Genomic DNA, 14,799 nt, shown 5'->3' on the forward strand with positions numbered 1-14,799 from the left:
AATATTTTGTACTTTTTTAAATAGAAAAACTGTTTTTGATATTTTAAAAACTGTATTTACTGTTACTGTAGTAGGATGTGTGTGAGGGAGAGGGAGCAAGTACAACAGGGGAGTGTGAAAGAGACACAAGGTAGGAAGAGGAGGGAAGGGCAAATGAGAAAGGGGGGAGGTGCGTATTATGAAAGTCAGACAACCTCTTTTGGGATCAGTCCTCCCCATCCATAATTGGTTCTGGGGATTGAGTTCAGGCCACTGGCTTTAATGTGGCAAGTGGTTTACTCTTGGAGCCATATCACAGGTCTCAAAGGTATGTGTGTGTGTGTGTGTGTGTGTGTGTGTACACATTAAGTTATATATCTGACAAGAAACTAATCTATAATTATGAAAAAAATTTAAAACTTTAAATAAAGTCCTAATCTAATTTTTAATGAGAAAGTTTTGAGTAGACATATTAGAATACCTGCAAATAGCTAATCTGAAAATAAAACTTTAAATTCCATGTAACATATAAGTAATTTCATAATAAAGTCAAAATAACTTTTGACTTTTTGGAGTGGCATTTTCTGTCATATAAGGATACAAGTAATTTTGAGTTTATTTTGTGTATAGCAATCAAGCAGCACACATTTAATACTCTTGAACATGAACATTCAATTGTTACTTATTGAAATGACTGCTACTTAAAACTGGGTCTGTTTTCATACCTCTGCAACTCCGTCACACAAGAATCAGAGGCAGGATTATTTCACAGCCCCTCTAAATACATAACAAGTCCCAATATTAAAATCATTCATTAAAATTATCCAAACTTTTCTTTGGGTATTGATTCTGCATTGGACATTCAGACTGATTCTATATCTTAGCTGCAATAATGATGCTTTGATAAAATAGTACTGTTCAATGTACACATTTCATTTTCCTCTCTATCTTCAAGAGATTTTTGTTTAAAAACCCACATGTACAAATGGTGTTATACAACAGATCTAAGGTATTTCTTATGCTATTTTCGAAACAGCCATGACTTCAGTTTCTACAAACATTGTTCAGTGTTTCTATTTTCACATACTTATCAAAACCTTTTGCTCTATCAATAGGCAACAAGTGTGATATGGTAGATTAATTGGGTTTTAACTAGCCTTCTGGAAATTAGTGGAGCTGAACATGTTCATTTTGCTTGTGGGTTTTATTTTGTTTCTGTTCTCTGGTGGTACAGTCTGTGTAGTACATGCTACCCTCAAACCTGATTGGTGATCCTTCTGTCTTCACATCTTGAGCACCAGTGCTATAGGCATCCATGACCATGCCTAACTGTATACACTCTTTTGGAAAGTGAATGTTTGAGAGCACAATCCATCTTTATTTTAAAATATAAGGACAGTTCTATTAAGTTAAGTAGTACTGGACTTTAAATGTCTGGGTATTGTTCATAAAAATCTCTCATTTGCAGATCTCTCTTTTAATTCTTTGTGGTGAAGAGACTTTTCAGTTTGATGTAATCTTTTCTACTTGAGTTGCCTACACTTTATAGATCATATTAAAAATCATTAGATTAATGTGAAGAACCTGTTTCATACTTCTTTTCTAGTACTCTTATGGTTATATGCTTTATTTTTCTTTACCCATATTGAATTAATTTGAAGTGAGAAAAGATTCTAATTTCTTTCTCAAGTGGGGGAAATCTGCTGTTTAGGAACTATCTTCAGTTTGCCACCTGTTCTTTCTAAATAAACAACAATATCCAGACTCCTCCTCTCCTTTGGGGACTGCAATCTCTGGTTTTCCAAGATTCTTTTGCTGGAACTGGTGCTAGGGCTGAGAGTCTCAAGTCAGATTCTTTACTGACATTTACTAATATACTTAATGAGAACAATCTAAATCTTCTGAGATAATTTTTAAGACATCTGAAAAGACTCTTAGGTAAAAGGGTGGGTTAAGTGTTTGCAGTATATCTGTTGGTTTGCTGAACTCTTCTGAAATTACTCCAAGGTAACCTGAAAAAAAGAAAAACAAAGAGACAAACTGTGGCGCGCTCCTTGTCCAGTGAGGAAAGACGACCACCACCAGAGGATTCTTCTCAGATCACGCTTTATTGTGGGAGCCTCTTGATTGAAGGGGAGAGCAGGAAGCGAGGGGCCCGAACTACCCTAGCTGTCCACTTATATAGGGAGAAGCACATACGGGCTTGCCATGATTGGTTGTCACCAGTCTGCTGACACCAGAGGCCTCGGGATTGGCCGGAGATAGGTTATGTACTACTCATGCGCAGGGTGCAGCGCCTTAGCTGACAGGAACATTACTATATAAGGAGTTGTTTACCTCAAGCCGTTGAGGGAGCCAACGCCATCTTGTCCGCATTCGGCTCCCCACAACAAACAATAAAACAACAAAAAATGTTGCAGTAAATATTAAAAATAAAAAACGGTTTATCTCTTTACCAGCCCTGAGGTCTCACTCCTCAGGCCCAACCCTGATACAGAGCCATGCGCACCTCTGTTGCCCGAGCCACCGTGGCCCAACTCATCTGTGCAACTCCCTTCCCTTGGTGGTTTACTACCTGTTCTGCACCTCTGTCCCGACATATTTCTGTGCCCCCAAATCCCACACAAACACAACTCTACAGCCTGATAGCTTTTCATACAGGTTTATATGTTCAACTCTCAATCCACAAAACCTCTACACAACAAGATTACATCAAAAAGACAAAGATACAAACTGCCCTTCATATAAGATGCTCTACCTATAAAATCCTTAATGTTCATAGCTACTTAACGCCAATTAGTATCACCTGAGTCTAGCTGGTCCTTGGGAAACTTCATGTTGCCATGATGACCTGCCCTCTGACCTCCTCTGCCCTCTCTACCTCCCTCATCCTGCCCAGTCACTGGCTTTCCTTTATTTTACTAATTAAAATGGGAGGTTCAGTTGGATGGAGTCATGTGACTAGGCAGCCCTTCTTGGGGAAGTGGAATTAACATTAAAATACAAACAGCTTCAGGACACTCTACAAACAAAAACAACAAAAATCCCTAAATCTTTCAAAAGTCCTAAAAATCTATGTTTTCTGTGTTTCCAGCAGTTGATTAGTAGTATTAGGAATTTAGGGCCAGCTGCAGCTTCAGAGTAGATTCTTGATAGCCTGTGGTATATGACACAGTTTCAGGAGACTAAAAAGTAAGAAAATACAAAAAGAAAATAAATACCCAAACTCTAACAAATGATGGTTAAGTTAAACAACTAGTGAACATTTTCATCACAATATTTTGGTGAACTTCCACTTCCATAAGTTGGTTAAACTCCCTACCATGGAATTGAAATTTAGCATTTATCTGATTTTGCCACATGGCTGGCCCAATTTAGTCTCAACAGTAGTAGAGCTTTTTAGGTCCTTACTAACCCTGGCCATTTCATATAACATTTTAAAATAAAGTCTTTATTGTCTATTAGCCACTGTACTGGAGAGGACTCAAGTCCACATAATGATATAAAAATGCCAGAAAGCCCATTTCCTTCAGCACCAGCTATGTGAATGCCCCCATCCAAGAATAGGCACCAGAGAGAATAATTTCAGCTTCTGTTCTTAGCCCTTAACTGACACAGAGCAAAGGCTTGACTGTTCCCATGGCTGTGCTGATGTTTCTGGGTCTGTAGTGAGGCAATAATTCATGGCAGAGGAGCATGCATGATAATCCAGAGATGATCATGCAATGGCAGACAGGTGGAAAAGAAACGAATAAAGATTTTTATATAGGTTGCAGGTAGTACAAATTAAGTATCTGGGCTCAAGTACATATCTGTCACCTTCCTGTTTTCTAAAAGCACTTAAAATTTATTTCATGTGGTTTAGTTTAAAAGTTTATTCCGATTTATTCAAGATTATGCTTGTGATAGTTATTCTTGATTGTCAGCTTGGCTAAATCTGGAATAAACTACAATCCAGAAAAGGAGGGCGCATCTGTGAGAAATAGTCTGCTTGGTTTGTGTAGATTTGTGTTAAGTCAATTCTTGATTGGACAGGGAGAGGAAGTGGGAAAAAGGAGAGGAAACGGAGGAGAAGGAGTCAAGAAGAGGAGAAAGAGAGGAAGAAGCAGGAACAGGAGGCCTGGAAAAACGGCAAGTTATAAGGGATTCCTAGGAGGGGACTAGAGAGTGTAGTGCACAGTAAATTTGCACAATATAGACCCGCAGCTTGTGTTCTAATTACTGAATTGTGTTTTCATTGAATGGGTTTATTTGGGTTGAAGAGGATATTGCAACAAATTGGTGATTTGGGTTGAAGAGGATATTGCAACAAATTGGTGATTTGGGTTGCAGAGGATATTGCAACAGGTATGAAGTGAGTCAATCCTTTGAGGTGGAAAGGCACAACCTTTTGATCCAGATCTTGAGGTAGAACAACACATCTTTAATCTTGGTCACACCTTCTGCTGGAAGCCAATATAAGGACATAGAAGAAGGAAAGTGTTAGTCTTCGCCTGCTTGCCCTTGCCTTGCTAGTACATCTATTTCTTCAGTGGCACTGTAGCTTTGTTCTTTAAGATTCCATCATATACAAAAGACCAGCTGAGATATACAGCCTGTGGGACTGATCAACTCTTATTCTTGGATTTTCTAGTCATACCTGGCCATTGTTGGGTTACTCGGACTGCAGCCTGTAAGTTATTCTAATAAATTCCCTTTATATATACATATATGTTTCATGTATTATGTATTTGTTCAATATATATGTGTGTCCCATATATATGTGTTCAGATATATATGTTCCATATATGTGTTATGTATATATGCAGTCTATAACTTGTGACTCCACAGAAAACTAATTAATACAATGATTACATCATACATATGGATACAGAGGGGATTGTATATGAAATATAAAGAATGATTGGGTTACTTCAGTTCACCAAGTATTCAGTTTTTTCTTTATCCCAAAATTTCTAAGATACTTTTAAAGTCATTTTAACTTTTTTCCTCTCTTTTGCCCATTCCATTTCAACTTTCTGGTAAATTCTTTGAGAACTGGCAACTCATGAACTACTTAGAAAACCGATGTAGAACAGGGTAGTGTAATGTCTTATAGAAATCTACTCAATAAAGATGGTATCAGACAGTTACACAAGGACAAAGGCTTCCAATGTTGGACAGCAGCCTGGGACACAATATATACATCCAGTCAAGGAGAAAGTGACAAATGAGTTCTGTCAAGTCACTATTGTCAAGAGGTTTTTCTGTTCAACACTCTAACAGTGTATTTTGCTTACCATATAAGAAATAATATCAGGCTGGCCAAAAAAAACAAAACAAAACAAAAAAAACTGAAACTAAAAGACAGTAAGTTATTTTAAATACTCTAAATATAAAAATCATTCATAGAACACAAATAACCATACATACAGGAAAAACAGTCAATCTAGTTTTAAAGGAACAATTTTGATTGGTTACATTTTCTGCTCCCTTCTTTTGCTGTCTTCTTCTTAGTAGGCCAGCATTTTGATTTTTAGGTGACACTTTTATTATGTCTGTATTATACAAATATAGAGAAAAAGATAAGCCAGATCTGTATCCTAACGTCCATAAGATTCTGACAATATGATTCTGGAGTTTTTCCTTTAGTGGATTTACTAGATACTCCTTTCTCCTAAAGACTCATTTCCTGAGTATTACTCAACCCATTTAATGTGCCTTCCTCACAACTACAGGGAACTATGACAAAGGTTTCTGGAAAGAAGCACAGGGAACACTGACTCTTCTGCAAGGCCAATTACCTGATTAAAGCCTTCAAAGTTTGTGCATAGGCTGGAATGTTATAGGTTCAGGATCAAATAACAAGTTATCTTGGGCCATCTTTATCTTAATAGTCCTTTGCTATCACCTCTCTACGTGACCTAATAGTTTTACAGTCATTGATAAATCTTCTGGAATAGACAAACTAATAGCTTCCACCAGTAGAACTAAGGATGTTGTCCGATATCATTTTCTACCCACAGACTGAGACCTAAGATCTGAGACTTAGGATTTCCCTGCTCCTTTCACCCGATGATCTCACATTCCCATCAATGTATTTGGAAAATAATTTTCGTTGGTCTATTACTATAACACCTTCATAAAACTGCTACCGTAGGAGAACAAAGAACTGGGGGTAACCCAAACCTCGCTTATATTTGGCTTTAGAATAAACTCTCTGCCTTTTGAAAAAATACTGGAATTAAACACTTCTAGTAATGACTTCTTCCTACCAGTTCAGCTAACCTAGACTCCCGACTCCTTATTACACACACCTCTGTGTTCTAAACTGATCATTTCTGTCCCACTGCTTTGCCACATTACATCCACCCCACCAGAAATGAATGCTCTTATTTCTTTGATCATTATCTATGATAATTACAGAAATCTTCCAACGCCAGAGTGCCACCCGAACCAAGGCACAGAAATGAGAGAACTGACCCCCAAGAGATGCTCTCTGGACACCCATCTTTCTTTTCTCCCCTTTTCTTCCTTTTGAAAAAACAAAACCGTAATTCCAAGTAGCCCAGGCTGGCCCTCGACTCTCCATAGCTGAAGGAGTCCTTGAAAGGGCTGGAATAACAAGTGTACATCATCAAGCTTAGATTTCTCTTTCTTAATAGGGACAAAAAACAAACAAACAAACAAACAAAAAAAACAACGTTTCAAGTGTCAATTTCTCACACACACTTCTGGACACTTCCACGGAGACAAGAAGCACTCAAGAAGAGCAAAGTCTTTTGCCCCCCAGTTCCTGTAGGTTAGATTTCTGTGGTAAACTACACAAATTCGGCTGGACTAGCTGCCTCTACGCTGGCCAACAGGCTGTACTTTTCAGTTCTCTGCTTATTAAACTCTGAAGTCCTTTTTAAAACACTCAAATTATGTCAGCCCAACTAGGGTCAGATACCTCCCTGTTCCTGACATTTGCAGTTACTGATTAAAATGTTCCAACCACATTCTTTTTTTTATATCATCTACCTAAGACTTAATCTGAGGCCTTTCTCTGTGATAAAACGATTCTTACAGAGGATTTTTTTTTTAGCTTCATGTCTCTGTCGTGTCACAAAAATCTGATTTTTTTTTTTTTTTTTTTTTGATAAACGACAAAATACTGTCCACAGCTCTTAAACCCATGAAGGCTCGCTGTTCTTTACCTTCCTCTCCCCTTCTCTTCTTATCTTTCCCTTTTTTCGTTTGCAGCCAAACGGAGTAGGATTTGGGTGTCCTCCTTTCCCTTGTCTGAAACCTGAACTCCCTCCTCTAGCTTGCAACGTTTGGGGAGAAAGTTCCAGAAATGAAGAGTCTGATGGCAAGAGGCGGGACTTCCGGGCTGCAGGAGTTCCTTAGGATTACAAAAGGGCTCTGGCCAAAGAAGGACCTCGGGGAGCAAACCGAAGCGGAAACAGGCCCGCGGGGGAGAGGAAACAGGCCCGGGAGCCCTGTGGAAGCCGGAAGAGGGTCGCGCGCAGCGGAAGGTGGGGTGCGGGAAGAGCGGCTCAGAACTCGGAAAGGGACAGCAGAGGCAGGGGCTGCAGGCCGGTGTGTGCGAATGGGGTGGCGGTAAGGCTGCGCGCGAGCGTCAGGCCGCGGAGAGCCCCCCTCCGCCCCGCACCCCGGCCCACGAGCTGTGGCGTGACGGGGGAGGAGCGCCTTTTCCGGCGAATCCCGAGCAGAGGGGGCGCGGCTGCGCACAGGCTCGCCGCGCAGGCGCACTGCCCTCTGCCGGCTCGGGACCGCAGTGCAGGCGCCGCGGTGCCGGTGGGCTCGAGGGGCTCCGGAGGTGTCCAGGAGGAGTCCTGAGGTGTTACAGAGAACGTGGGGAAAGGATGAGGAGGCTCGGGTTAACTCTAAGCTGATTTCCGAATACTTTGGAATCCCTTGTGAGAACCGAGGTAATGGTCCGTGGGATCCCTAGGATATCTACTACTTGTGAGCGAAATGATCTTGCGAATTTCAAACATTTCCTACACCTTTGTTTCGTGAAGCCCAACTTTTCAACAACAACAAGAAAAAAAAAAAAAAAAAGAGGAGCAACCCAGTTTTGATGGGAGTTATTAAAGGTATCTTACCCCGTCTCCACTTGTATCAAATCCCAAGGAGTTACTTCCCAAGGACGGCAGAGTTTAGCACTTCTAAATTTCCTAACTTCCACGTGCTCTAACGAGTTGTTTGTTTCTTGTTCTCAGTGCTACACGTTTAGAGATAGAACCGAGACTGATCAAAGACTTAGTTTGAAGAAGCAGCACCCTCATAAGGGTAGAATTGTGAAATCTTGGGGCAGGGCTGGAACATGGCAGCAAGACACCTTTTTTTTTTCTTTTGTCCTTTGGACACCTTGTTAGACTATGACTCGAAAACCAATTAGGTAAGAGCTAGGTGAGGCACACAGAGGATGGTCATCACTCCACTGAGACAAAGTTGCAACAGGTGAATCAGAAGAATGAACCGGGTGGATGGTGAGTCATCCTTGTGGTCAGTCAGGACCTTCACCCTACCAAATTGTTTTAAGAAAATTCTTGGAAATTCCTGTTTGCCGGTCACTATTCTCAGCAACTAAATTTAGTAGGACGACTTGTCAAAAAGAAGTTAATGATAGTGTTTGATGTGACCACAGCTGTTTGTAGTGAAGATGGATTTTATGTAGCCCAGCAATTTAGTGATGATGGCTTGAAATTAGTGTCTGGGGATGGGGGCCTGTAAGGGCCCATACTCTGAAATGTGGGGTGACAAAAATCAAGATTTGAGGAAATGAAAGTTGTTTTCTTAGGTGTGTGTGGGGAAAGGTGTGGGTGTTGTGCACTGGAACTTGAAAAGGTAAAGTTAAGGAGTATAAAATTGAAAACTTGAGAAACTCGTTATGTATTTCATTCTAAAGTACCTTCTGATTTTTCTTTGTTTACTTCCTCACGCTAACTGCTTTAAATATGGAATTATGTTAGTTTTCTAGTACAATTTAAGGACTTTTACTGGAAAAACTAGCATGTAAGAACTTGGGGCGGGGGGGGGGGCTTTGGTTTCAGGTGGCCAGACATGCTTTTCAGTGGCTTGGCAGTGAGCATGCTCACCTGGAATAATCTGTTTCCTGATAGAGCAGCTGCTTTGCTGTCCTACTACCTGACACAATTTGGTTTTCTTTTCCCCCCTGGAGAAAGTTTTATAACTTTATAACTCAGATATTTTCATTGCCTTGTGTTCCCAGGAGTAAAGCAAATACAAGCTGTTTATGTGTGTCTACTCAAGACAGTCCCGGAATCTTAAACTCTACTTACATTTTCAGATACTACACAAATTCACCAATGTCTAACATCTTGCCGTCTTAGCACTGTAGCCACCACAGTTGTTTTTAATTATGTTTATGGGGTGTGGTGGGCAGGTTATATGCACAGGAATGGGAGGTCAGAAGAGGCCTGGGTTTCCTGGAGCTGGAGTTATCGGCCAGAAACCAAACTTAGGTTCTCTGAGCAGTGGTAAATGATTTTAAACATTGAACCAACTCTCTAGCCCAGACCACTGTGTATTTTTAGTTTGTGTATTTAGAATTTGGATGAAAATAGGCACAACAAGCTGTTAGCACATTGTTACAATGCAATTTCCAACATTTGGGTCAGTGTGTCTAGCAGGTTTGAGCTGTTCTTTGAATTAGGCTGGTACAGACAAGAAATCTGAAAGAAGTACAGGAAAGAAGTCACACAGACAAACACACAAAGAAAGGAAGAAGAGAAAAGTAGGGAGCTAATAGAAGAATTGGCACATGTCATAATAGGCTTTCTTGGAAGAGTATCTGTTTCTATTGAGGCAAAGTAATGCATTACATAAATAAATGTCTAAGTGTCCAGTGAAGGGGTATGATCCAATACCATTTATACTAATCATGCAAGAGTTGCCAGATGTTGGAGGGCTAGACAGTATTTCTAGATAAATTAGGCAGACCCCTTACCAAATATATGTGTGTGTGTATGAATATGTACATATATATTTTTTCTAACTTACAGTAACATTTAAAATGCCCATGATTTCTAAGCCTTAACTCTATATTTTATACTTTGATTTCTTGTTCTTTTTATAGACCAATTAATAATCTTTAAATAGCCATCTAAATTATAATCAAGTTTCCTTAGCATTTTCATTTGACGTTATAGTCAGTGTGGGGAAGATCAGAACTTGTGCTTCAAATTAATTTCCTAGTTGAGTTATGTATATACTAAAGGTACTCATGAGCAAACCAAACAATTTGCAGAGCACACACAGCCATATATAACTCTTCAATTTGAATCCTTGATCTTGAGAACTTATGTTTTTCTAGACTAGAAGCCGATCCAGCAGAACTGTGACACACCTAGTCTGTTTACGGTGAGAGGGTAAAAGTAGCTCCAAATGTCTTTTCCTAAAACATGACAGGTGTTGTGGGGGAATAAGACTGGACAGTAGAGAGGAAATGAAGGAGAAGAGAATTGAGTAAGTCAAAATATCAGCACCAGTAGAAGCAGGCACACTTTGTTCCTTCCTACAGAGTCCACATTTCAGTCTTTTTCTAGAAATGCATAGGATGACACCAGTCACACAGGGTTTTCTCACTTGTGTTTGCTAATAATTTTTTGGTATTTACTGGTAAATTACTTCTAAATCTGAAAGAATATATTAGTCCTAACCCAAAACATCCATTAGCCTTGTAAGAAGAAAATTACTGATCTGTGTAGCACAATAACATTGGATAATATTAATAATCATTTCTGGGTGGAAACTTAGAAATTCTGTTCTGGATGTATCAGATCAGAAAAAGGAGAAAAAATATTTTAGGAAGAAGTAATGTAGCATGTTATGCTTGATATACTGTTATTATTTGGGTCCATATTAGGTGTGGGTATGTATATGTAGGGTGAATGGTAAGAGAAGAAAAAGCCAAATCAAGGATAGTTTTGGACAAGATTCTTTTGTTAGTAGAGAGGCATTAAAAATAATGTCAATTTCAGAATATCTGCATTGGATTGCAGGGGCATCCAGGTATCAATAAGGCCTTAATCGGAGCCAGGAATATGAGATTTGTTTCTCACAGACCTTAAGAAAACTGTGGGCAATAGAATGAAGGATTTGTAACAGTCAATTAAAAATGCAAACAATAAATAAATGCAAACACTGTGTTATGAGATACTGTTCCTAGGGGAGATACAACAACACAAATGTGGGTTCAGTCCAAAGAACCAATAAGAGACCAAAGCATCACTCTACTGAAGTTCAGCGTGATGCACTGATTTGGACGCCTATAGGAGCAAAGATGACTCAGAGCTGGTTGCATCACTCCTGAAAGTTGGTACCTTGAAGAAAAATGAGTTGTAGACTAGCCTAGTCTACTTAACCAGACCTTGTGTTTTTGTTTCATTTTTTGTTTTGTTTTGTGTTTTAAACTGGAGCTTACCTTCATTATCCAGGTTTTCACAATTCAAGAGAAAGGGTTGTTTTTATATCCAATACAACAGTATAAAAATAAAAATGGGTCTCTTTGTATTGGGAAAACTTGTATACTGTTTTTCTTTTCTAGAAATGGCAAAAAGTCTCTTGGCTTCATCTCTGTCTGTAAGAACAAAGCTCTTACAAACAGGAGTATCACTTTATAATACGACTCATGGCTTCTACGAGGAGGAAGTGAAGAAGATACTGGAGCAGTTTCCTGGTGGATCCATTGACCTTCAGAAGACGCAGAATGGCATTGGCATTCTGACGCTAAACAACCCCAGTAAAATGAACGCCTTCTCAGGTAAGAGGGGCCTGCCTTCTCCACACGGAGAAAGACACTGAGTCATAGATTTCTACCATGCTTTTGCTGCTCTTGCCCCAGTGGAAAAATTAAAAGCTTTGGTATTCTTCGTAGAGTATATGCACACAGACACCATTTCTTTTTTTTTTTTTTTAATTGAACAACTTTATTTTAAAAACAAAGATAAATGTACAGATTTTAAGCATTTTTGCATAAAAGTATATGAATACATTTTTGTCAGTACTTGATTTTTTTTAAAGGTTTGATAGTGTGCATTAAAGTCTTTCTAGTTACAATGAGCATAAAGTACAGGTAAAACAAGATGTAACCTGGAAATAGTCAAAGTTTTCTTGGTGTGTAAAGATTAAGCATAATGGTTTTTCATTTTCTTTTTTTTTTTTCTCTTTTGGCCTTTGTTTTTCTTGAACTTCATATAGTCTGTGAGTTGTTTCTGGGGTGTTCAGGGCTTTCTGGGGTTAGTATCTCTCTGCCTTCCTCCCACACACACAGTGTGTGTCCCTGAATACATAGTGTAACCTGCTCAGCCTGTATAATGTCAGTTGTCTGCATATGTTTTCAGAACCGACCACTTGGTTTTAGATAACCAAGAGCTCTTTCTTCCGTGAGGAAGACTTTTTTCCCCAGTTCCAACATTCCTTAATTACCTGTAGTTCTTTGTATAGGGTTGAGTCCTCATGAACTTTCCCAGTTCCAACATTCCTTAATTACCTGGAGTTCTTTGTATAGGGTTGAGTCCTCATGAACTTTCCCTTGTCCACATTGTCATGAGTGTTGGTGTCATCCTTCTTCAGGTCAAATTTAGGCAGCCATGTTGGCGAAACCTCATGGATGTAGCTTCTGATATTTCTAGAAGACATACCATAAAGTAAACTCACTTTTCCTCTGGCTTTTACATTCCCCTCTCCCCTCTTCTGCAATGTTCCCTAAACTTTAGGTGCAGTAGGAGTTGGTGTTGTAGGTTCATCAGTTGGAACTGCACTATACAACTCTGCATTTTGATTGACTGTGGCCTTCAGCACCCCTCACTGTTAAGCTGATAGAATTCTTTGATTATTAATTGTTATTTTCACACACATACACACAGGTGTATCAGTACAAATTGCTGAGTGCTTTTTGTTGTTTGTATTTATCTGGTTTCAGCACTGACCACTTTGTATTGGGCTCACCCCAGAAGCTAATTCTCTCTCATGAGGAATTAGTTGACTCTGTTCTTTGTCTAGGGGCAGGGCCCTGTAGGAGTTTACACGTTTACACATCTATCGATGGTGCTATTGCTCAGGTCTTGTTTATACAACCATTTCTAGGAAAGCCCTGTGTCTCCTCTTACTTTGTGTGAGCTGTGATGCAGATGTGTCCACTGTGACTGAGCGCACTCAATCCGTCGATCTCTGCGTTGAATTCTTCACTTGTGGTTTTCTGTGATGGCCTCCATTGCAGACATTTCCCTTTTGTTTTATTTTATGAAAGATGGTAGCCACGTTTGTCTGTGGTATTCTAGTCCAGCAAAGGAGTGATAGTAGATTTTTCTTCTAGGGTCCATGACTTACTTCACTACCACTAGGAAGTTTGCTAAGTTTCTAGTACTAGGTATGATTTCCCATGTTGCGTGGTCCTTCAGTTTAAGTAGATAGTGTTGGCATTAGGACAGCTCCTACCCCCAGTGATAGTGCCACTACAAGTGACAGGTACCTGGCACATCCATTGCCATGGAAATAGCCAAAGCATTCCCAGGATACATAGGTTCAGAAGCCCACCTCCACCTGGGAGCAAATGACGTCACTACTCCCATAAAAGACTAAAACCCCTCCCCCCTTCTAGTCTCTTGACCCAGACTCTTGCCCTGTTCTATTAAACCTCTCCACGTGGAACCGTGTTGGTTTGGTGTGGTTTGTCCGGGCATGAGCCAAGAAATCTAATAACAGATATTTCCTGGCAAATACCAATATGTGAGCACCAGCAGTCAGCACCACTGCACATTTAAGGTTGCCTTGCCTGTCGCTTGGTTCACAGGTGTCAGCTTTGAGTAGAGCCGTTGTCGGCAGCTTCATAGTGTTTTCTGGCACCATGTATGTTAGGCTAATGCCCACCTCAAATAGTCCAAGTCCTGTGTCCAGTGTTTTCAGCTTTAGAGATTTACCTTCAACCTTTGAAAGACAAGCAAGAGCAACACCAATGGTCTATGTTGTTTGAGGAGAGACTTGGATGACGTTGACTAGCCATTTAAAGATTTCTCCAGACTGGCTTGGGCATTGTTAGTCTCTGATTCTTATGGAAAGCAGCATAGTTTACTTTGTGTGTGTGTGTGTGTACTAATATGTAGTATGTATATTTTCAGATACATAAAAATAATACAAAAATAATAACTTGAGGTTTTATCAAACACCCTTGGTCTCCGTACCTCCTCCTCCTTCCTTTGGTAGTGAGCTCCCTCTACCCTCCCTGTTCCCTCTTCTGTCTCCACTTTGTATCTATCACCTGTGTCTTGTTATCCTCTCAAGTCCTCCACCCATCCCTTTATACTTTCTGATATCTGTGGTTTCTCCATGGTGTATACGCTCATTTGAAGATTTAGATCTAGAAACTGCAAATGAGAGAGGACATGTGACATCTGTCTTTCTCAGTCTGGGAAGGCATAATTATTTCTAAGCCTACCCAGTTACTTGCATATTTTGTGATTTTATTTATATTTATAGCTCAATAGTATTGTATTGTGTATATGACCACATTTTCATTACCCATCATATATTGAAGGACATTTAGGTTGTTTGGCTTTGTTTTGCTTTTCTTATTTCCTATCTATTGTTAGCTGAGTGGCAGTGTGTAGATTGCTGATGCCGTGTAGGTGAGGGCAGGTGTAATATAAGACTGGAGTCTGTGCTTGGGCAGTGAAAAAAGGAGGCGGGCTGGGGGGGGGTGCTTAGAGATGGAGGGTGAGGGAGGAAGGGGACAGAAAAAGAGAAGATGGAAAAAAGAAGGATCAACCCAATCCATGTGGCTTTAAATAGCCACAGGTAGCTATAAAT

The 14,799-nt window shown here is 39.8% G+C and overlaps 2 protein-coding genes across 3 annotated transcripts in view; both read left to right on the forward strand.

The window, feature by feature from the left end:
• LOC308430284 (protein LEG1 homolog) overlaps nt 1-4,121 on the forward strand; it is a gene marked incomplete at both ends in the record, with an annotated part of 67,944 nt that extends 63,823 nt beyond the window's left edge. Inside the window, one exon of the mRNA XM_080929438.1 lies at nt 4,015-4,121. Coding sequence (XP_080785564.1) covers nt 4,015-4,121 — 107 coding nt within the window. The remainder of the gene's footprint in view (nt 1-4,014) is intronic.
• Nucleotides 4,122-7,372: 3,251 nt separating this feature from the next.
• The window catches only part of ECHDC1 (ethylmalonyl-CoA decarboxylase 1), a 31,896-nt gene continuing 24,469 nt past the window's right edge, over nt 7,373-14,799 (forward strand). The window contains exons 1-2 of one of the 2 annotated variants that reach the window (XM_080929351.1): nt 7,373-7,478; nt 11,540-11,755. In XM_080929351.1, the coding sequence (XP_080785477.1) occupies nt 11,542-11,755 (214 nt within the window). In that variant the 5' untranslated portion in view covers nt 7,373-7,478; nt 11,540-11,541. Of the gene's footprint in view, nt 7,479-7,666; nt 7,896-11,539; nt 11,756-14,799 lie in introns of those variants that run through there. The other variant, XM_080929352.1, reaches the window with a different exon arrangement.

This window comes from Micromys minutus, assembly GCF_963924665.1.
Source record: "Micromys minutus genome assembly, chromosome: 15".
Classification (NCBI taxonomy): Eukaryota; Metazoa; Chordata; class Mammalia; order Rodentia; family Muridae; genus Micromys; species Micromys minutus.